Raw genomic sequence first — 19,245 nt, forward strand, 5'->3', positions numbered from 1 at the left:
GCAGCAGGGCCCATGCATGGCGGCTCTTGGGTTACAGGTGCACGTCGGGTTCTTGAATGGGTTTAACTCTTTCTCAAAGTTCAGAATCACTGCAAGTCTTAAAAGCTCTTCCTCCCCTCCTGACTCCCCCACCGACACACCACCTCTGCTCTGAAAAGCAAGTATGGTCATTGAGAGAGCGTGTATTTCCAGGGCCGTCTGCACCAGCATTCCCAGCCAGCCTGTGGGGGAACCCCCAGTTGATGCCCGTCTGGGCTGACGAGTGGTCACCAGGCTTTAGGGTCTGTTTCTTAATGCTGTCCGTGGCTGCTCCACCCTGGCTGGCTCCCAGGGGTCTTGTGTGGTTGGAGGTGGTCTCACACGTACCAGGAGCAAGCACTGGGCAGGTGTGGGCTGAATGGGGAGCCACGGGCGCCCTCTCCTCCTGGGCTGCAGCGAGGAGGGCCAGTGTCCTGAGGTCACCTGTTCTTGCCCTTTCTAGGCATGGGAGGGAGTGTTTCTGGGCACATGGCCTGCGGGCCCCCTCCCACATAACCCAGGGCGGGGCTGGGGGCTATCTGGAGAGAGACCAGAGGCCGGGGGGCAAGCTTGGGATGCACGCCGCCTGGAAGGTCTGAGGCCTCAGTGGACAGGCAGGTTGTCTGGTGTTTTTAGCACTTAGGGAGGCAGAGCTGCCTTGGCCAAGTGGGGGTCCCTGGGCTACCCTGGTGGTGGCCCAGGATGCTGGAGCCTGCGTTTGCCACACAGGACGGACACACTGTCAGACCCCACCTCCCCCACGCCTGCAGAAGCAACCTTTGCCCCGGCTGTGGCTGTCCCCCCCGAGGCTGCCGTGGCTGCCACCCCAGCACCGAGCAAGGCCAGCCCCGCCCCAGCCACCGTGGCAGGCCCCCCGGGGCCCGTGGCGGCCATCAGCTCTGCGGCCCCAGCCACATGCACAGTAGCCATCCTGGGCACCGTGATGAAAGACAGGTGAGCAGGTTAGGCTGGGGGGGCTGCATGGGGCTCTTGGGCCCTGAGGGCTCCAACCCCCACCCGTCTTCCTGCAGGAAGATGGACTCACCACCCCCTGCAGGAGCCGCCTTGAACGGCCCCGTGTGATGCTGCTGCCGCCCAGCCACGGCGCGCCCTTATCGAGAAAACTACCTGGTGATGCAATTTGTCTTTTTTAATTTAATTTAATTTAATTTTAAAATAAATGCTGCATTGGTAGGGCTGCCAGTTGGAACCAGTCGGACAGCCCAGCTTGCGTCTCTCCTGCCTGACCCCAGCTCCGCGCACAGCAATAAGGCCTCAGACGTGCGCTCTGCCGGCGGGAGCCGGGGGCCACGACCCCAAGACACCGTGCGCACGGAGGGCCGCGATGGGCATGGATGCCACAGGCTCCGAGCCTCAGTTTTTACGGATTTTTTTTTTTTTTTTTTTTTTAAACAAACGCAGGAAAGAGCCACGTGTTTGCACTTTTGTGTCCAGCCACAGCGAAGGGTCTCCCTGGCTCTGGGGACAAATGTGGGTCTGGAGCTGGACTGGCCAGACAGGGTCTTAGCTGCCCAGTGTCCCTGGGAGCTGGCCTGGAGCCAGGCTGCAAAATTTGACTGCCTTAAAATAAGACCCTCACGGCCTGGTGGGGCAGTTGGGGCACCTGGCAGGGGCTGGCCACGGGTGTGCAGGATGGGGTGCAGGGGTGTGGAGACTGGCTTCAGCGGTGCCAGGTGGGGTGGGGTCTGCACCTGTCGGGGAGGGCAGGGCCAGGCCACGTTGTCCTGGAGGGGTCTGTAGGATTACTTTCTGTTGAGTCCATTTTTAATGTTCTGATAATCTGACAGGGCATCCAAGACCCCCAACTCCCAATAAAAGTTGTGTTATTCTTACTGACAAGCCTGTGTATTGTTAAGCCGCAGGCCCCCCAGCCTGACCGGCATGGCTGCAGCAGGGAGTCTCCAAACTGGAGCGAGCATTGAGCTGTTCTTCTTAAACAAGCCCCAGGGCCGTCCCGTCCTCACTGGCTGGGCAAGGGGGGCAGCCAGCAGGGCCTCCCGGGGCACTCAGAGCCGGGGGGGGGTGGGTCTGCCCACTCAACAGCCTTGGTCCTGCACGGACCTCACCCTGTGGCCCCTGCCTCGGTGACTTCTGACCTCCCTCCCAGGGACGGCCTCATGGCTGCCCGGCCCCTGTGTGAAGTCAGGTGGGCCTAGGACCCCAGGTGTGGATTTCCCGGGCCTTGGGAACCTGTCTGATAGCTGTCCGTGTGGCCCAGAGAGAACCTGGGGGCTCTCCTCACGACTCACCTGACATCACCTGTGGGTCTTGCCTGTGTCCGCACCTGCTGCTCACCTCCCCCCGACAGGTGCCACCACCTGCTGGGCATCCGCCACACCCCACCTGGCTGGCTCAGGTGCAGGTGCAGGTGGGACTCACATTTGTGTGGGAAAGGAGAGGGGTAACCACAGTGGCACCTGTCACGCCCCAGACAGAGGTCAGGGCATGGAGAACGGTCAGGGCCTGAGGCAAGATCCAGGGAAAGAGGAGGGGCAGGCATTTGGAGCACACGTCCCAGGACCCCCTGCCCCTCGGAGCCCACCCTCGTCAGCATCTCCCTCCCATCTAGTCTCCTCTGACCTGGGACCATCCTCCGGACAGTCCGGCCCCATCTGCTCTCTTCAGAGCACACCTGCCGAGGGCCACCTTCTGTCCAGGGGCTGCTTGGGGGTGCGGTGGAGCGGGGGGGGGTGCCAGCCCCGAGACCACCCCTGAGGGTGGCTGGGCACTAAGCAAGGGCCTGATGAAGCTGCCCCCTCCCCCCCCCCCAGCGGACGTGGGTCGCGGGGAGTGGCTGGCAGGGGATCTGGACGGGCCGAGGAGACACAGGCGTGTGCGTGTTGTTAGTTCTCTCTTTATAGACTCTGGTTCTAGGAACAGGTTGCCTGTGGCCGGCCAGCTGGGACCACACGCTGACGGGGGCGGGGGCTCTATTTACAGGCCCACCGCGAGGGCTGTACCATGGCCGCCTCCCGGCCGGCGCTCACCCATAACTGCAGAATAAGTTACAGCTGGCCGGGTGGGCGGGGGTGGGCGGGGTGGGAGCTCACAGGGGCTGTACACCTAAGTTTGGGGGGCGGGACCTCAATACTGTCGAGGGTGGGGGCTGTAAACATGGCCGGGGGGCCCTGCCCACCCCTAGTGGTCTCTAACGACGGGACGTGCAGCAGCCGGGGCAGAGCTGGGCTCAGGCGTCTGACAGGCAGCTCTGGATCTGGTCCACCCACTGCTGGGCCGAGGGCACGTCCTGGGCACAGAAGTTGTAAACGCGACGCGTCGTCTTCACCTGGGGACGGCCGGTCGCTGACTCCACGGTCCCACCCCACAGAGCCCCCTGCCCTGCCGTCCCCGGGCCCCGGCCACAGCTCACGTCAAAGAAGGCCTTCTCGTCCACGGTCTTGGGGGCACCCAAGGTGGGAGTGCCGGGGGCCACGGCCTCCACTTCTGCCAGGTCGATGACACCCTTGCATTCCGTGTCCACACGGTGGTCATAGTAGCGCAGCTGAGGAGGGGTCCGGAGGGGGGGGGGGGGAGGAAGTCAGGGCAGCGCCCCCCCCCCCCCCCGGCCCCGGACCCAGTTCCTAACCCCACCCCCCAGCCCCCCGACCACTCACCTGGTGCTTGGTCTTGTCCAGCACGAACCAGCGGGCCTTCCAGGGCTTCATGAAGGCCCCCTTCTTGTACAGGGTGCCCTCGTATGACCTGCATGGACAGCAGGGCCAGGCCGGTCATCAGGGCCACCCCTCGCCCCCGAGCCGGCTGAGCCCCTGCCCTCCAACAGACCCAGGCTGGACTCGAAGGCTAGACTGGCCAGGGGGTCATGAAACAGCCCTGGGGCTGTTCTTAGGAAAGAAAGGAGAGTCCCCATCCCTCGCCCCTTGCCCCTCTCAGCACAGGACACGAGGGGGGCCTAGCACCAGGGTCTCAGGGTCTCTGGGAAGCAGCCGCGCAAGCAGGGCAGGTGCCCTCGGACGAGGAACACGCAGCAGGCGGGTCCAGGGAGGTGGCCGTGGCAGGACGGGCCCTCTCCAGCCTGCCAGGCCCCAAGCTCACCTGGTGCCTTGCCTGCCCCCAGGGGCACCCCACAGCCGCTGTGCCTCTGCTCCTGGTTCTACGTCCCAAACCCCTTCCAGAAGAGCCCTCCTGCTTCTCACACTGTCAGCTTATGCCTGGGCCGGCATCACGGCCTCCCTCACAAATCCTCCCACCTAAGAAATGGCCGCAAGTCCCCTGAACACCGGCCCCCAACCTGAGAACTCCGCCCCACACCCAGTCCCCCGGCTCAGAGGGTTCCACGGCAAAGTGGGAGGCGCCCTCGCACCTGTTCTCACTCTCGGCCGTCTGGAACTGGCTGTACAAGGTGCTGGTGCTGCGGCGGGCTGCCTGGCGGGAACTGGATGCCGTTGAGCCGCTGCTCTGGTCGCTGTCCAGGCTGAGGCTCAGAGTGGAGCCCACAGGCCCCTCCTGCAGGTACACACCTAGCGAGCGGCGGTGGTGGGGCACGCTGGACGCCAGCAGGGAGCTGGGGGTGCCCTGGGAGCAGGAGGGGGGCCTGTGTCAGGGCCGGTGGCCTCCACCCCTCTTAACCGCAAGCTCACCCTGGCCACCCACACCCACGCCCGCTCACACGTCCATCTGGCCGGCCCTCGAGGCGCTGCGCTGCCTTCACCCGATCCCAGGTGTCCTTCCAGCGCTCAGGGGGTCGCCCCAGCTCCGCCTCCAGCCGCTGTAGCTCCTGGGGGAGAATTGGAAAACAGATCATTCAGAAGAAAATACCCAGACCGAAACACGTGAAGACAGAACTACGGAAAACGGGAAGTTGAAGTGACGGAAAGGTCTGACCTGTATTACGGGAGCACGGAAGTGGGTGAGGGTAGGGGATGGGCAAAAACAATTACCTGGAGAAAACAAAAATTAGTTGTGCAAACTAACAAGGAGCACTGGGCAGAGGTGTGGCGCTCGGGGATGCTGACACGCATGGATGCACAGGGTGGCAGACGAGAGCTCTAGAGATGCACAGGCCTCCTTGAGTCCTTGGCCAAAGTAGCCTGCCATGGGCCAGGCAAGATGTCACCAGCCTGGCAGAGAGCAGCTACTGTGCTTAGCTAAATCCAAATTCTGGAGGTTACCCAATGCAGGAAGATGCAGGAATTCCAAACAGAGTGGAGGTACCTCGCTGAAGCCCTGGAGAGGCCATGTCAGAGTTGGGCTCCTCTAACCCTAGGATAAAGGCTTCTCTAGAAGTGCCCTAGCAAAGCCGAAGAATGACCCTTGAAAAGAGCAAGCTGACCCACACATTCTTTAACTGAGTGCAAGGATAAAATCAAAACTCCTTAAAGGAAGACAACACAATCCTGATCCTCAACAATGCAGAATCCACAATGTCGATTATTTAAAAAATTACTAGACCAGAAAAGCAGGAAAACGGGAGCCATACTTAGGGGAGATGTTAAAAGAAATAGATCCAAAAAAGAAATAGTTATTGGAATTGGCATACGAGAAATTCAGAACAGTTGTTATAAATATGTTTAAGATGTAAAGAAAAAGATAAGACATAATGGTCAAGCAGACAGGAAATGTCTACAGAACATGGAAACTACATTTAAAAAATGCAAATGGAAATTCTAGGGCTGAAAAACAATATCTAAAATGAAAAAATTCGGGGCGCCCGGGTGGCTCAGTTGGCTAAGCGTCTGCCTTCGGCTCAGGTCACAGTCCCAGGGTCCTGGGATCGAGCCTCACATCGGGCTCCCTGCTCCACGGGGAAGCCTGCTTCTCCCTCTGCCACTCCCCCTGCTTGTGTTCCTGCTCTCACTATCTCTCTCTCTCTCTGTCAAATAAATAAATAAAATCTTTAAGAAAAAAAAAAAAGAAAGAAAAGAGCAGGGGCACCTGAGTGGCTCAGTCGTTAAGCGTCTGCCTCCGGCTCAGGTCCTGGTCCCGGGGTCCTGGGATCGAGCCCCGCATCGGGCTCCCTGCTCCACGGGAAGTCTGCTTCTCCCTCTCCCACTCCCCCTGCTTGTGTTCCCTCTCTCACTGTGTCTCTGTCAAATAAAGTCAGTCTTAAAAAAAAAGTTTAAAAAATTATGGCCTAAATTGCATTAAATTTGATGAAAACTATCATCCCATAAACCTAAGAAGCGGAGAAAGCTCTAAGCAGGAGGAACAACAACAAAAAACCCATGTAAGGGGCACCTAGCTGGCTCAGTTGGAAGAGTTTGCAACTCTTGATCTTGGGGGTCATGAGTTCAAGCCCTATGCTGGGTGTAGAGGTTACTTAAATAAACTTTAAAATCCCATGATGGTCAAATTGCTGAAATCAAAGATGAAGACAGAATCTTAAAGGTAGTGAGAGAAAGAAAGGGTGACATTACATGCAGTTTATAAAGATAAGGAAAAGCGCCAACTTTTAATCAGAGACAATGCAGGCATCTGGGTGGCTCAGTTGGTTGGGCGTCTGCCTTCAGCTCGGGTCATGGTCCCAGGGTCCCAGGATTGAGCCCTGCATCAGGCTCCCAGCTCAGCGGGAAGCCTGCCTCTCCCTCTGACCCTCTCCCCTCTTATGCTCTAATACGTAATTAAAATCTTTAAAAAAAAGAGAGAGAAAAACAATGCATGCCAGAAAACCGTGCAATGACATCTTTAAACTGCTGAGTGTAAAAAGTGGTCAACCTAGAATTCCATATCCAAAGAAAACACCCTTTATTTTTTTTAAACACTCTGACACACAGAGAGAGAGCATGAGCAGGGGGAGCAGCAGAGGGAGGGGGAGAAACAGACTCCCCGCTGAGCAGGGAGCAAGACCCGGGGCTCAATCGCAGGACCCTGGGATCCTGACCTGAGCCAAAGGCAGACGCTCTACTGACTGAGCCACCCAGGTGCCCAGAAAACACCCTTTAAAAAATAAAGGCACTGGGGCACCTGCGCTCAACGCAGTCTGTTGAGCATCTGACTCTTGGGTTTTGGCTCAGGTCATGACCTCAGGGTCGTGGGATGGAGCTCCTTGTCGGATTCTGTGCTCAGTGCAGAGTTTGCTTCAGATTCTCTCTCCCCCCTGCCCTTCCCCTGCTTGCACTCTAATAAATAAATCTTTAAAAAAATTAAAAATGAAGGCACGGGAAACCTGGCTAGAGAAGTCAGTGGAGTGTGCGACTCTTGATTTTGGGGTTGTGCGTCGAGCCCAGCGTTGGGCGTACAGATTAAATAAATAAAACTAAAAGGGCACAACAGGCCCAGCCAGAAGCCACTGTGTTTCCAGGGCCTTCTGGGGGGGGGAGGGGACTGGACACAAAGCCACAGCAAACCAGTACCACGGTTGCCACAGGTCCGTCTGCAGTTTCGTGACATCTCCCTTGGCCAGAAACGCACAAAGCTGTCTCCAAGATCAAAGCACTGAGCAAACAATGGCAAGGCAAGGCCCCCCGAAGTGGACGCCTGATTCCCTGGCGAGTACAGTCATGTGGGACCACCGTCCATGTTGCTGTGCGGTGTGGACAGCACGGAACCCGCCCCTGTGGGCAGTGTCACGCCACGGGAAGGGGGCGGCCGGTAACTGTCCCAGCTGGTGGAATCCTGAAGTGTTTCCAAACCAACTCCTCAGAGACGCCAAGTAAAAGCACTGCGCACCCGTGAAAACACAGCACGGTGGAAAAAATGAAGTATACCGGAAACCTTCAAGATAAGCAAGGGCACCACAAAGACGTTTTTGGGTGAACAGAGGCTGAGGGAATCTGTCACTGGCCGACCTGCATTACGAGAAGCACGGCAAGTTCTTCAGGCTGAAGAGAAATGGAGTGGGGATCACTAGAAACAGCAAGTAGAGGAGGCTTCTTCCTCGTTTTCTAAAGTCTTCCACACAAAGCTGACTGTTTAAAACACAGTACGAGCTGCGTGCTTCCGTCACGTGAGGTGAGCGGGCGGGCGCTGACACCGACCACCGTCCCTGACAACCGCTGAAACGAACACGAGGATGTGCAGCTCAAAAGGTAAATGCAGCAGAATGCTCAATTGTTAGGAGGAAAAAAACAGAAAAGGAAGAAAAGAGCAAATACTAAATACGACAAATAGTCAACAAACAGCAAGAGGCTAGACCTCAGGGGCGCCCAGCTAGCCCCGGGTGGCGCCTGCGACTCATCTCGGGGTCATGAGTTCAAACGCCACGGTGGGTGTGCAGATTGCTTAAAAAAAAAAAAAAAGCCGGACTCCAGCCCAACCATGTCAATAACCAAGTGTAAAGGTACTAAAAATTCCAATGAAAGAAACCGTCAGATTGGGTCAAACCAACCACGTGCTGAGTGCGAGAAACCCAGCTCAAACGAAGGCGCAGACGAGTTGGGATGAGGCCGACGATGACGCTGTGAGGACGCTGAGCCGCACGGTTCACGTCAGACTCCAAGACAGTGAGAATCACCAGAGACAAAGGGGGTCTCCTCTGCCCTCAACTTGTGGGTCACCCGTGTCCCCCCCAACCCCTGGGTAACGGGTGCCTTTAGGCCAGGCCCAGTGCTGCGCTGTTGACATACATTAACTCTGTTTGCACCTCCCCACCTCCCCAAAGGGCCGGCATCAGCACCCTCTTCCCCCAGAATGAAACAAGCTCCCAAGTGTGTAGATATCCCCCAAAAGCCAGACGGCCAGTGGCTGTGAGAGGAACGCAGACCCCCGGTGTTCCGGAGCCGAGGCCTGTGCGGGGCTCTCAGACGCTGCCCTGCCCCCCTCTAGGCCAGCTCTCTGCCCTGGCAGATCCTGACTCCTGGGACTGAACACCCGTGTCCCCCGAGAACGGCAACTCCCAGCTTCCAGGCCCACAGGCCCACCTCCCTCTGACGGAGGCATGGGGCAGGCTGGACCCAGGGCCACCACGGGCCCGGGCATGGCTGACAGCCAGTGGCACCCGGGAAGCAGGCACGGCAGTCTGGGAGAGGGCAGGAACACTCCCTGGGAAAACCCTGTCTTCCCTGAGGGCCAACCGTACATGTGCCCAGGACCAAGAAGCCACTTCCTGGGACCCAGGGGTCCAGGCCAGCAGCCTCTGGTCATCACTGCCTGCAAACACGACCCAATGTGGGGCGGGGCCAGCCACCCCAGGCTGGCAGGCACTTCACAGGGTGGGAAGAGGGGCAGGGCCCCTGGACCGAAGCGCACACATGCGTATGCCCACGGCGCCTCGGGGCTCACCTCCAGCAGGCGTGAGATGGCATCCGGCTGGGCTCGGGGGCGGCTGTCGTAACAGGGCCACACCACCCGGCGCCTGCTCTGGGGCGCACCCCCGTCAGGCCGCTCTTCCTCTGGGGGCTCGGGGGGCCCCTGGGCCAGCTCCCAGTCGTAGGGGGGCCCCTCGGCCAGCGTCTCCTCGGTGTAGAAGTCCCACACCTTCAGGTTGGACACATTGCTGTAGGGCCGCAGGACCTGGGGGCGGGTGTGGCGTGAGGCGCTGGGCGGGAAGGCGCCCGCCTGCCCCAACCAGGCCCCGGCTCACCTCTGTGTCCTCAGGTGCGTACATGTAGTTGTAGAACACGGGTGTCCTCCTGCTCAGCCGGTCCATGTACTCCCACACGGACCTGCACGCCTGCGCGCCCCTGCGCTCCCCCTTCTCCTCGTACAGTAGCCCTGCAGGGGTAGTGCTAAGCCCCGGCCACCCTCCAGGCCCAGCCCCGGCCACCCCGCCCTGCCCTGAGGCCCAGCCCTGCCCCGTACCCAGCTCAATGCGCTCATAGTCCGAGTCGAGCAGAAAGGTCCGGAAGCGGCGGGATGCGTGGTGGTAGCCAAGGAACTTGAGGTAGAAGGGGCTGAACTCGAACTCCATGGGGAACTGCAGGTGGACCTGTGTGGGGTGACAGGTGAGGGGCCGAGAATCGGCAGGCACAGCCCCCACCGTGGCCACCTGCTTACCTGGTGCACACAGTCCAGGAACTGCAGGAAGACGGGCGTGAAGCCACTGCCCTGCCCAGCCAGCGTGTGGGCCCCGCGGTGGCTGAAGCGATGGCCGAAGGAGAGCCACTCCTTTTCCACCAGCAGACGAAAGCCCTCCAGCGTGCGGTAAAAGGGGTCGGACAGCAGCTGCACCAGAGACACCACCTGCCGGCACCACCCATCAGCACAGCGCCTGCAGGACCCCGCCCGGGCCGCCCCTGTGGCCCACCACGCACCTGGGTGGTGATGTCCCAGCCGTCCTCCAGGCTCACCAGGACGGAGGAGCCTGAGTCAAGGAGCTCCACCACCAGCACCGACACCTGGAGCAGCTTGTGGATCTGCAGGGATGGGCAGCCCCTCAGCACCTCCCAGAGCCAGTGCCCTTGGACCCCAGCACCCATGCAGGCCCCCGAGGCCCACACCCCGTCCTTCAGATGTCCTGCCCCACCCCAACAGAGAGCAGGTGGCCCCAGCCTCCCTCCACCACCCAGTACTACCATCCAGGTGGGAAGCGTCTACCACCCCCTCCCGGGGCCCAGTGCCATCAGACAAGCAAACCAGGACCCCATCTGCCCTTGGCTCTAGGTAAGCAGGCACTCCCACGTCCCCCCGCCCCTGCCCGCCTTCTCTGGGCCACCCCCAACCGACTGCAGTGGAGGTAGGGCTAATAGACCTGGATCAGCCACTCTGAGTCCTCCAGTGAGCGCAGGAAGGAGACAGAGCTGGGCTCAAGGACGGGGCAGCCTGGGACACATGCCTTCAGCAGCTTTTTAAAGCTGGCCTTCACCTGCCGTGCCTCGAACACCTCAATGGGCACCAGCTCCCACTGCTGCAGGGGGTCTGGCCGCACACCCTGAAGAAGGCCAGCCACGGTGAGATGCGCCCAGGCCCTGTGCCCCCTCCCCGCTGCCCCCCCGCCCCGCCTGGCCCTGTGCCCCCCCCCCCAGTCACCTTGAGCTGGGCTTTGTCCCCAATGATGTAGAGGGCTGCTCGCTGGGGCCGCAGGAAGCCTGGGTCAGGGGGGGCCCCGTTAGCCTGGGGCGGGCCCAGCATGTCTCTGCCTGCTAGCCGGGAGCCCACGTCAGCGCCCAGCCCACCGCTGCGCCCACTGGCCCGGACACTGCCCAGTTTACCTGCACAAAGAAAACAGATGAGCGCCTGCCCAGGCCCGGGGCACCACTTAACCTGGTGCTGAGCTCCCCAGGCAAGGCAGGGGAGGCCGACAAGACCCTGGCTGGGCCTGCATCTGCGCTAGTGTCGGGGGGCTGGGGCGGGACTTGGGGTCTCAAGCTGTTAGTGCCCAGGGCTGTGGGCAGGGCTGGGTTGTGCCGGTTGTCACGCGGGGCTGTTAGTGCCAGATGTGGGGGGACGTTAGTGCCCACGACTGCTCAATCATACAGGGGTCGTCAGTACCAGCGGGGCGGGGGGCAGCCTGTGTGGCCAGTACGGTACCTCGGGGAGCGGTCCATCTGGAGGCCGAGGCCGCCATGGGGTTGGACAGCGTGGTGACCCTGGCTCTGGGGCTGGGCACTGGGGGCACAGCAGAGAAAAGGCTCAGGCCTGACCCCAGGCCCGAGGGTGTGCCCAGCATGGAGGGCCTGTGGTCCAAAGGGACTAGCTATAGGGCTGGGTTCCCACCAAGCCCCTCAGGAGCCCCACAAACAACGGGGGGCAAAGCAAGGCCCTCTGAGCCTTCAGGGGCAGGCCAGGGAGCAGCGGGCCAGTGGCAGGTAGAAGCGAGGCAAGAACCCTGGGCTCTCCATCCAGCACCTCCTCCACAGCCCATCCCCGCACCCTCAGCCCCCATGGGCACTGCCCAGAGCTGCTCACAGCACACACCAGCAGGGGGGGCCGTCACAGCCCAGAGAAGAGGAAGCCTGGAGCCTGGAGCTCCTAGCCGGGAACCATGGACAAGGGCAGGCCTGAGCCCCAAGGGCAGCACTGGCGGAGTAAGGCCACCTGCCTGAGAGGGCCAGGCCCCCGGCTTCCAGGCAGGGACGGCCAGGCCCGGAGGCCCAGGGAGCCCGGAGGCCCAGGGAGCCCGGAGGCCCAGGGAGCCCGGAGGCCCAGGGAGCCTGGGGGAGGAAGCTCCCCGGTGCCCTGGCCCAGCCGCCTCTGCAGAGGGCAGCAGGGCACTGTCCCTATCTGCCACAGCAGCAGCCGCAAATAAGCACGACACCAACCTGCCACGCTGCCGGCAGGACGCACGATCACTCGCAGCAAGGACATGTGTGTCTCAATTAAAACCCACACACGGCGGAGCCCTCAGATGCCCCCGGGCAATGGGGGGGCTTGCTCTGAACTCGGGGGACACAGGGAGGCAGCACCAGGGGGTTCTGGGCACAGTCAAGGACTTGTGGTCGCTTATGGGGGGCAGCCTTGGCATCCACCATTCCCCTCTTGTTCTTCGTTCAAGGGGCTTTTGGTCTTCCAAACACCCGCGTCCATCATCACGTATGTTTTCTGGTTCCTCCGTTGTGGAGGAACGTTGTGTTCCTCCGTTGTGTCCCTATCCCTGTGGCAGATAGGGACAGTGCCCTGCTGCCCGGGCCACAACAGGGAAAGATACAGGTGCGGGGGACCAAGAATCCTATGGGGAGGATGCCACCTGCAGGCGCTCCTCAGAATCTCTCCACAACGGAGGAACCAGAAAACATACGTGATGATGGACGCGGGTGTTTGGAAGACCAAAAGCCCCTTGAACGAAGAACAAGAGGGGAATGGTGGATGCCAAGGCTGCCCCCCATAAGCGACCACAAGGGCACACTGGCTGCCCCTGTTCCAGGCCCCCTTGGCCCCAATGCCCACTGGGTGGTCAGGACAGACAGAAGCAGAGCACCTGTATGTGAGCCCAGACCTACGGATTAAACAGGGACGGAGGCAGACAGTAGGGGATGTGCTGTGCAGGGCGACACCAAGCAGGGGCAGAGGCGGGGTGTAGGGCCTCCTCAGACCTTGACAGAGAGGTGAAGGCCCTCGTGTGAGCTGGAGACGCCCCCGCTGCTCCAGGAAGGGGCGGCAGGGCCACTCACTGTGAGGCCCCGTGGAGTGGGCAGAGCGGGAAGAATCAGGCAGCATGAGCACACTTCCACGAGGCTCCACCCACTGGTGGTGCCACCTGCCCCCAAAACCCAGGAGCTGGAGCAACGGCACAGAAAGATGCAGACGAGCATGAGAGGAGGGACGGGGGGAGTGAGGAAGGCCCAACCAACGAGGGACCCTGGCGTGGTGTCTGCACCAACCAGCACCTAAGGCGCGTCTCACAGCCAAGTGACCCCGCGTGTGTCACGTACCGACTCTGAACCAGGTAGGGTACACATCGGTCACGGCACCCACACCTCCCAGGCGGACGCCAGGCTGGGGTGGGGGGCAGGCCCAGGCCAGCAAAGGGAGCCTCACAGGTCAAGCCCAGACGGAGGCCCCTGGACACCAGGGCCCAAGCACAAACAACCAGCATGGGCTGGACAGCAGCCCGAGTCCTAGGTCCGAGGACGAACCCTTGAGGATCTGTCAGCCAGACCAAGAGGATGAGGCAGACGGGACCAGGGCGTGCGTGGGGATCCAGGCGGGGGGGAGGGGGACAGGGGGGTGGGGGGGGTTGGGCGGGGAGACGGCACAGCTGGGGTGAGACAGGGCAAGGAGAGAGGCGTAGCAGAGGACAGGGGCATACGGAGGAGATCGGGTGGGGGGAAGAGGGAAGGTCAGGGTCAGGCAGGGGTGATGAGAGACCCGGGTGAGACAGGGGCAGGACAGGGTCAGGGAGAAGCAAATGGGGTCAGTTGGGAGGTAAGCGCGACGCAGGAGAAGTGACTGACGTGGAGCAAGGGCCCTGGAGGATGAGGCCGCCCCCGTTCTGATACTGCCTCCTCCCCTGACTTACAGAATATGACCCCCACGGTGTCCTCTCCCACCTGCAAGCCTCTCCGGGAACCCAGAACAAAGACAGCTCACCTCCCCAGCAAGGTCCCCACCTGTCACCAGGAGGTCAGACCAGCCCTCCACAACAGCCACGTACCCCTCGGACAGGAGCACACATGCTTGCATCCCCAAGCCCCTCTGCGGCCGCCCCACGCCAGTGCCCCGACGGTGAGGAGCAGGGCCCACTGATGGCCCCAGCCTCCCAGGCCTGATGCCTTCTCTGCCACCTGCACCAGTGAGACCCCGCCACACCAGACAGAAGGCAGGGCCGGGATCCACGTGGGCGCAGTGGGGCCAGCGGGTGTTGAGAGTGCCCGTGGTGGGGGTGGGGACGGAGAGACATGCACAGACAAGCCTGAAGCAACCGGGACAGACGAACGATGCACCCCAGCAGTCAGATGGCCTCGACGAAGTGGGGGGACAAGACAAAAGGGCAGCCACCACGACGGCCGGGGTGGTGGGAAGTGTGGGGCCGCACAGGGCAAAGGGGGAATGGGGACCAGATGGGGGTTTCGAGGGCCAGCTGCGTGCAGGGACCTGGGGACAGGCCACGGGCAGGGAAGACAAGGAGGTCAGGGAGCTCGGCCCAGGCAGGAGACGGGACCGATCAGAGCGCGGCCTCAGGATACTTACGTGATTGATCCCACACCCCACCTGTTCCGCCCTCTCGCTGGCCTGCCTTCCACAAATGCCAGCACAGCCCCCCCGGAAGCCCCCCCGCCTGCAAGCACCCCTCACCGTGGCTGCCCACGTGGGCGGAGGAAAAACCGCTGAGGGTGTTCCGTCCAGACGCATCCGCGTAGCGGGGCATGGAGTTGACCACCGCCTGCAGGTACTTCTCCTGCTCCAGGCTGCCAGAGTCAGCCTGGGACTGGCCTGCGGGAGGGGGAGGGGCTGGAGCCAGGCCCGGCGGCGGGGGGCGGGGGGGGGACGCGCACGGGGCACAGGCACGCACGGGGACGGGCGGGGGTACCTGGGGAAGGCGCGTTCTGGGCCTTGAACAGGCCGACGACGCCCTTGCCATGCAGGCCGCCGGAGCGCAGCAGCACTGCCCTGGAGCGCCCGCTGCGCCAGCACACCACCGGGAAACGGTTCTGGCGGTAGCAGCGGGACACACGCTGCAGAGCGTTGTCCTGGACGCTCTGGGGGACGATCAGCAGGCCCGGGTAGCTGTGAGGAGTCAGACTTGTCTGGGTGAGGCCGCAGGGGACAGGGCACGCCCCCAGCGCCACAGTCCACCCATGCCCCCAGCCTCTGCCACACTCCCTCCACGCGCGCCACTGGACAGGAGCCAGGGCACGGCTTCTCGGCGGCCTGCTCACCTGCGGCAGATGGCGTACATGCGGTTGACCGGGGAGATTCGGAAGGGCTCAGACTTGGCGCGGCTCAGGCTACTGCTCAGTGTGCCCAGCCCCAGACGCTGGTAGTCCCGGCAGCAGGCCCGCTCCACCAGGCTGCTCATGGTCATGCGATCCGAGGGCTTCAGGGCCGAGGACGGGGTCAGTGTGCTGGGCTCCAGCTCCTCCAACACTGGGGCGGGCCAGGCACACGGGGCAAGTCACCCACAGAATGCCCAGGCCCCCTGCCTGCTTATGTGGTCTTCACTCAGACCACCTGGGGATTCCCGCGCCCCCACCCACCTGAAATCTCGTCCTCCTGGTCCTCAGGAGGTGGCTGGCCCCGGTGCTCCCAGCTGGGGGGGTTGTACTTCTTCCGAGTAACGTACTGCCGCCCGAGGGTTTTCTTGGCATTCTTCACGATATTCCGGGACAGGGTCCTGGAAGCGGTACGGGCATAGGGTCAGCAGAGGCCAGCAGAATGGACGCGGGGACACACACACACAAGGAGGGGTGGGAACCTAGGGCCCAGCTCCACACCTGAGGGAAGGGCCCTTGTCCTTGGTGGTGCGGGGTGGCCGGCCGGGTGTATGGGTGGAACCCAGGGTGAAGGCGAAGGTGCCCCTGATGTCTGGCGGGTACCGAAGCTTGTGGAGCTGCTTGCGGAAGAGCTCGGCGCTATCAGACCCCACCTCCTCGTCAAAGGCCATCTTCAGCAGCTGTGTCAGACAAGAGGCTCTCAGAGTCCGGGCGCTTTCGGCTCTGGCTCTGGCCAGAGAGGCACGCAGGCCCCTGGCAAGAAGCTGGGGACCCCCTGGAGCCTGGCAGGGGCGTCCTCCTAAGGGACAGTGGACATGTGCAGGGGCCACTCGTCATGCTGTGTGTGGCCCAGTCCTTCACCAAGTTGTCACATTTGTGTGACTTTCAGTTGTGCGGGATACAGCGCATGTTGCAGACACAGATGCCAGGGTCAGGGTCCCCCCAAACAAGCACAAGAGCCCTAAAGGCCAGCATGTCACACAGGCTGACAACACCAAGCTATAGCACAGCGGCTTGAGCGTGAACACAGACATCAGAGGCGCCACGGGTGAGGTCCAGCCTAACACCAGCTCGTGGGAACGAGACTGGGGGCTCAGAGCCTGTGGGCCTGTGAGAGCCACGACGCAGGGGCCCCGAAGCCCGCCAGCACACCCGTGCCCAGCACGTCCCCTGGCCAGACCTGGAATGTGCAGGAACGCAGCTGCAGCCCGTCCTGCAGGAGCTGGTCCACGGGGGTCTGCACGCTGATGCGCTTCTCCTTGGTCAGCGCAGCCACCGGGAAGGAACGCACCACCACCTGTTCCCCGACTTATCACAGGCCGGGCAGAGTCAGGGGGAGGGCAGGGGAGGGGGTCACAGAGTCTCGGGGTACCAGAGCTATGGAGGTCCCAGGCAGGTGGGAGGGGGGCAGACAACAACCTGTCTTGCACAGAGACCCCGCGCCCCTAAGGAGGGAAAGTCCTATTCCCCCCGAGGACCCGGGGGGGGACGGGAGGGTGGGGGCAGACGAAGAGTCCAAAGGCTCACCCAGGGGGTCGGTGGGCATCCCCGTGAAGATCACCCGGTACGTGGTAAGGAAGACGGCGCCCTCAGCCGGGAGCAGTGCAGGCCCCCCCCCGGTGCCCCCCGCGCCCCCCTCACGCCCATCTGGCAGCAGGTAGACACGCAGGCCGTCCAGCACACACTCCTCATCGGGTAGCAGGCGTGGCCGCAGCAGTTTCGGCTGCTCAGGGACAAGAAGGGCACCTCAGGATACCGCCCAGGCCCTGGGGCCCGCAGCCCTGCCCGGCCCACGCTCACCTTTTGGATGGGGGGCAGCCTCTTGCTCTCACGGTGCACAGCCTCCAGAGTCTCGATGTGCATCTGGACGATGTCTGGGAGACAGCTGCTTTCATACCCTGGGCCCCCCATGCCTGCCCGGCTCAGGAGAGCGTTTCCACACCCAGACCCCCCATACCTGGCACCATGACATGCAGCCCCTTGAGGTGGTCGCTGGTGACCCCACTCTCTGTGCAGACCTTGTCCACAAAGCGGTTAATGAAGCGGACCACGGCCCCGGCCACATCGCAGGTCTCTGCATCCTCGAAGCCACTCTCCGTGTCATAGCTCTCTGCCACACTGCCCGCCATGCTAGGCCAGGGACGGGGCATGGTGGGCACAGGCCCAGCCACCCGAGCCCCACCCACCCTCCAAGGCCCACGAGGCCCCGGCCACACCTGCTGGTGACCAGGCTGTTGCTGGCGCTCTCTAGGTCGCCCAGCCCTGCACGCTCCCGCAGGAGGCGGCTCTTGCTACTGTCCAGGGGCAGCAGCAGGTAGCTCATACGGTTGGCGTAGTGGATGGCCTGGCTGAACACCGTGCTCTCCTCCTTCTGCACCAGCTCCTGCTGCTTCTCTCGGCTCAGGGTTGGCCACAGGCGCCGCTGCTCAGAGGCCACATCCAGGGCAGAGCGCTCGTCCTCCCGTGCAGACAGCTCCCCCACCTGCCACAGCGCTGAAGGTGAGCCAGGACGGGGCTGGGCTGGCCTGAGGCCCGAGGCCCGGGGGTCCCCGCACACCTGCACGTGGTCTCCGTCCTCAGCGGGCTCTAGGTAGAGGGCCCGGATGTGGGTCTGCACGTCCCCGTAGAACATGGCCTCCCAGAACTGCGGGGTGCTCCACACCACGTGCTCCTGCACGCAGCTGTACGCAAACTGGGTCACTCCCGGGCTCAGCTTCTGCAGAGGCCGGTGCGGGGGGTGGTCACCAGGTGCAGCAGGATGGGGCGAGGGAAGGGCACCGGCGCGACTCCAGAACTCACCCGGCAGAAGGCCGTGACCAGGGGCAGCAGAGCCGCTGCGATGCCATGCTCGTCCAGGGAGGTGCAGTCCTGCAAGAGCCGTGAGCTGCCCGAAACGTGCCCTCACGCCCACCCTGCCCTGACCAGCCCCGCTGCCAGAGCAGCCTCTCCCGGCACTGTCCCTGTCTGCGCCGCTCCCAAAGGGCCGCCCAGAGGTTCAGGTCCTCCCCCTGCCACCCCCACCCCCAGACCAGAATCTCCCCAGCTGTTGGCACCGCCGGAACATGCACCCTCACGGGTAGACCGGGGAACCCCTGTCTGCCCCACCCTTCCATCCACACCAGGAGCAGGATGGGGGCCCGGCCTCACCTGCAGGCAGCAGTTCATCATGCGGACAACGAAGTCAAACTGCTGGTGGTCCAGGACTGCCCGGTTCTGCTGCACGTGCAGGTGCAGTTCTTGTGTGAGGCAGCGGCGCGCTGCGCGCCCCTTCAGGGCCCTCAGGACAGCTGGGAGCAGCTGTGGACAGGGGAACATGAGGCTGGGGGCATTCAGCCATGCCCTGGAGGGAGGGGGAGGCACAAGGCACAGAGCCCAGGAGGGGAGGGCAGTGGCCCCCGGGAGGCCAGAGCCCAGGCTCTAAGCACAGAGGGGATCTGGAAGCCGTCCAGGTCAGGTGTGCCTAGACTCCAGGAGTTCACTGCCCCACAGAGACGGAGACGCTGCACACCCACAGCGGGGTGCAGCCCCTTGGCCCTGAGCCCCAGCACGTACCAGCTCCTATGTCTACAGCCCCGCCACTGGCCAGGGCCTCAGTGTCCAAAAAGCATAAACCTAACGCAGAGCTGGTGGCCAGCTGGGCATCGGGCAGGCCACAGAAAGGGCCATGTGCTTGTTCTCTTATTGTTTTTCATCGTAAAATCACTGGGAGCCCTGAAGGCCCCTCCCAGGAGACCGTGCAGCCGTGAGGCAATCTGGCTGCTGTGAAACCCAGAGGAGCTCTTGAGCACCACAGACGGCAAGACCAACACACACACAACTGGGGTGGGCCCGCACTTCCGTCAGGAAGGATGAAGAAGAAACTCAGCAGCAGAAACCTGCAGGTTCTGATGTCTAAAAGATGAAGTAAAGCCTCCTGCAAGCCACCCCCACAGGCTGTGCGCAGCTGCACCGAGGAAGGGGCTGGACACCTGGTACCACCCGCCCCTCGCGCCCCCAGCAG

At 62.4% G+C, this 19,245-nt stretch overlaps 2 protein-coding genes across 12 annotated transcripts in view; one reads left to right on the forward strand and one right to left on the reverse strand.

Annotated features, from left to right (window-relative positions):
• The window catches only part of PPP6R2 (protein phosphatase 6 regulatory subunit 2), a 69,935-nt gene extending 68,057 nt beyond the window's left edge, over window positions 1-1,878 (forward strand). For all 7 annotated transcript variants that reach the window (XM_073890327.1, XM_073890329.1, XM_025858637.1 and 4 more), the window contains 2 exons: window positions 748-972; window positions 1,050-1,878. In XM_073890327.1, the coding sequence (XP_073746428.1) occupies window positions 748-972; window positions 1,050-1,101 (277 nt within the window). In that variant the 3' untranslated portion in view covers window positions 1,102-1,878. The remainder of the gene's footprint in view (window positions 1-747; window positions 973-1,049) is intronic.
• SBF1 (SET binding factor 1) overlaps window positions 1,433-19,245 on the reverse strand; it is a 28,579-nt gene continuing 10,766 nt past the window's right edge. The window contains exons 16-41 of one of the 5 annotated variants that reach the window (XM_025858636.2): window positions 18,393-18,542; window positions 18,045-18,113; window positions 17,803-17,961; window positions 17,462-17,727; window positions 17,203-17,375; window positions 17,046-17,119; window positions 16,773-16,968; window positions 16,426-16,553; window positions 15,747-15,925; window positions 15,510-15,646; window positions 15,192-15,399; window positions 14,843-15,039; window positions 14,608-14,745; window positions 11,404-11,481; window positions 10,903-11,084; window positions 10,709-10,804; window positions 10,188-10,289; window positions 9,931-10,116; window positions 9,736-9,862; window positions 9,518-9,648; window positions 9,217-9,447; window positions 4,667-4,774; window positions 4,361-4,572; window positions 3,654-3,741; window positions 3,410-3,541; window positions 1,433-3,325 (exon numbers count right to left, since the gene is read on the reverse strand). In XM_025858636.2, the coding sequence (XP_025714421.1) occupies window positions 3,227-3,325; window positions 3,410-3,541; window positions 3,654-3,741; window positions 4,361-4,572; window positions 4,667-4,774; window positions 9,217-9,447; window positions 9,518-9,648; window positions 9,736-9,862; window positions 9,931-10,116; window positions 10,188-10,289; window positions 10,709-10,804; window positions 10,903-11,084; window positions 11,404-11,481; window positions 14,608-14,745; window positions 14,843-15,039; window positions 15,192-15,399; window positions 15,510-15,646; window positions 15,747-15,925; window positions 16,426-16,553; window positions 16,773-16,968; window positions 17,046-17,119; window positions 17,203-17,375; window positions 17,462-17,727; window positions 17,803-17,961; window positions 18,045-18,113; window positions 18,393-18,542 (3,846 nt within the window). In that variant the 3' untranslated portion in view covers window positions 1,433-3,226. Of the gene's footprint in view, window positions 3,326-3,409; window positions 3,542-3,653; window positions 3,742-4,360; window positions 4,573-4,666; window positions 4,775-9,216; window positions 9,448-9,517; window positions 9,649-9,735; window positions 9,863-9,930; window positions 10,117-10,187; window positions 10,290-10,624; window positions 10,805-10,902; window positions 11,085-11,403; window positions 11,482-14,607; window positions 14,746-14,842; window positions 15,040-15,191; window positions 15,400-15,509; window positions 15,647-15,746; window positions 15,926-16,425; window positions 16,554-16,772; window positions 16,969-17,045; window positions 17,120-17,202; window positions 17,376-17,461; window positions 17,962-18,044; window positions 18,114-18,392; window positions 18,543-19,245 lie in introns of those variants that run through there. The other 4 variants (XM_025858634.2, XM_025858633.2, XR_003205552.2 and 1 more) reach the window with 4 other exon arrangements.

The sequence above is a fragment of the Callorhinus ursinus genome, unplaced genomic scaffold (genome assembly GCF_003265705.2).
Source record: "Callorhinus ursinus isolate GAN/ISIS: 27379988/994484 unplaced genomic scaffold, GSC_fseal_2.0 scaffold140, whole genome shotgun sequence".
Lineage (NCBI taxonomy): Eukaryota > Metazoa > Chordata > Mammalia > Carnivora > Otariidae > Callorhinus > Callorhinus ursinus.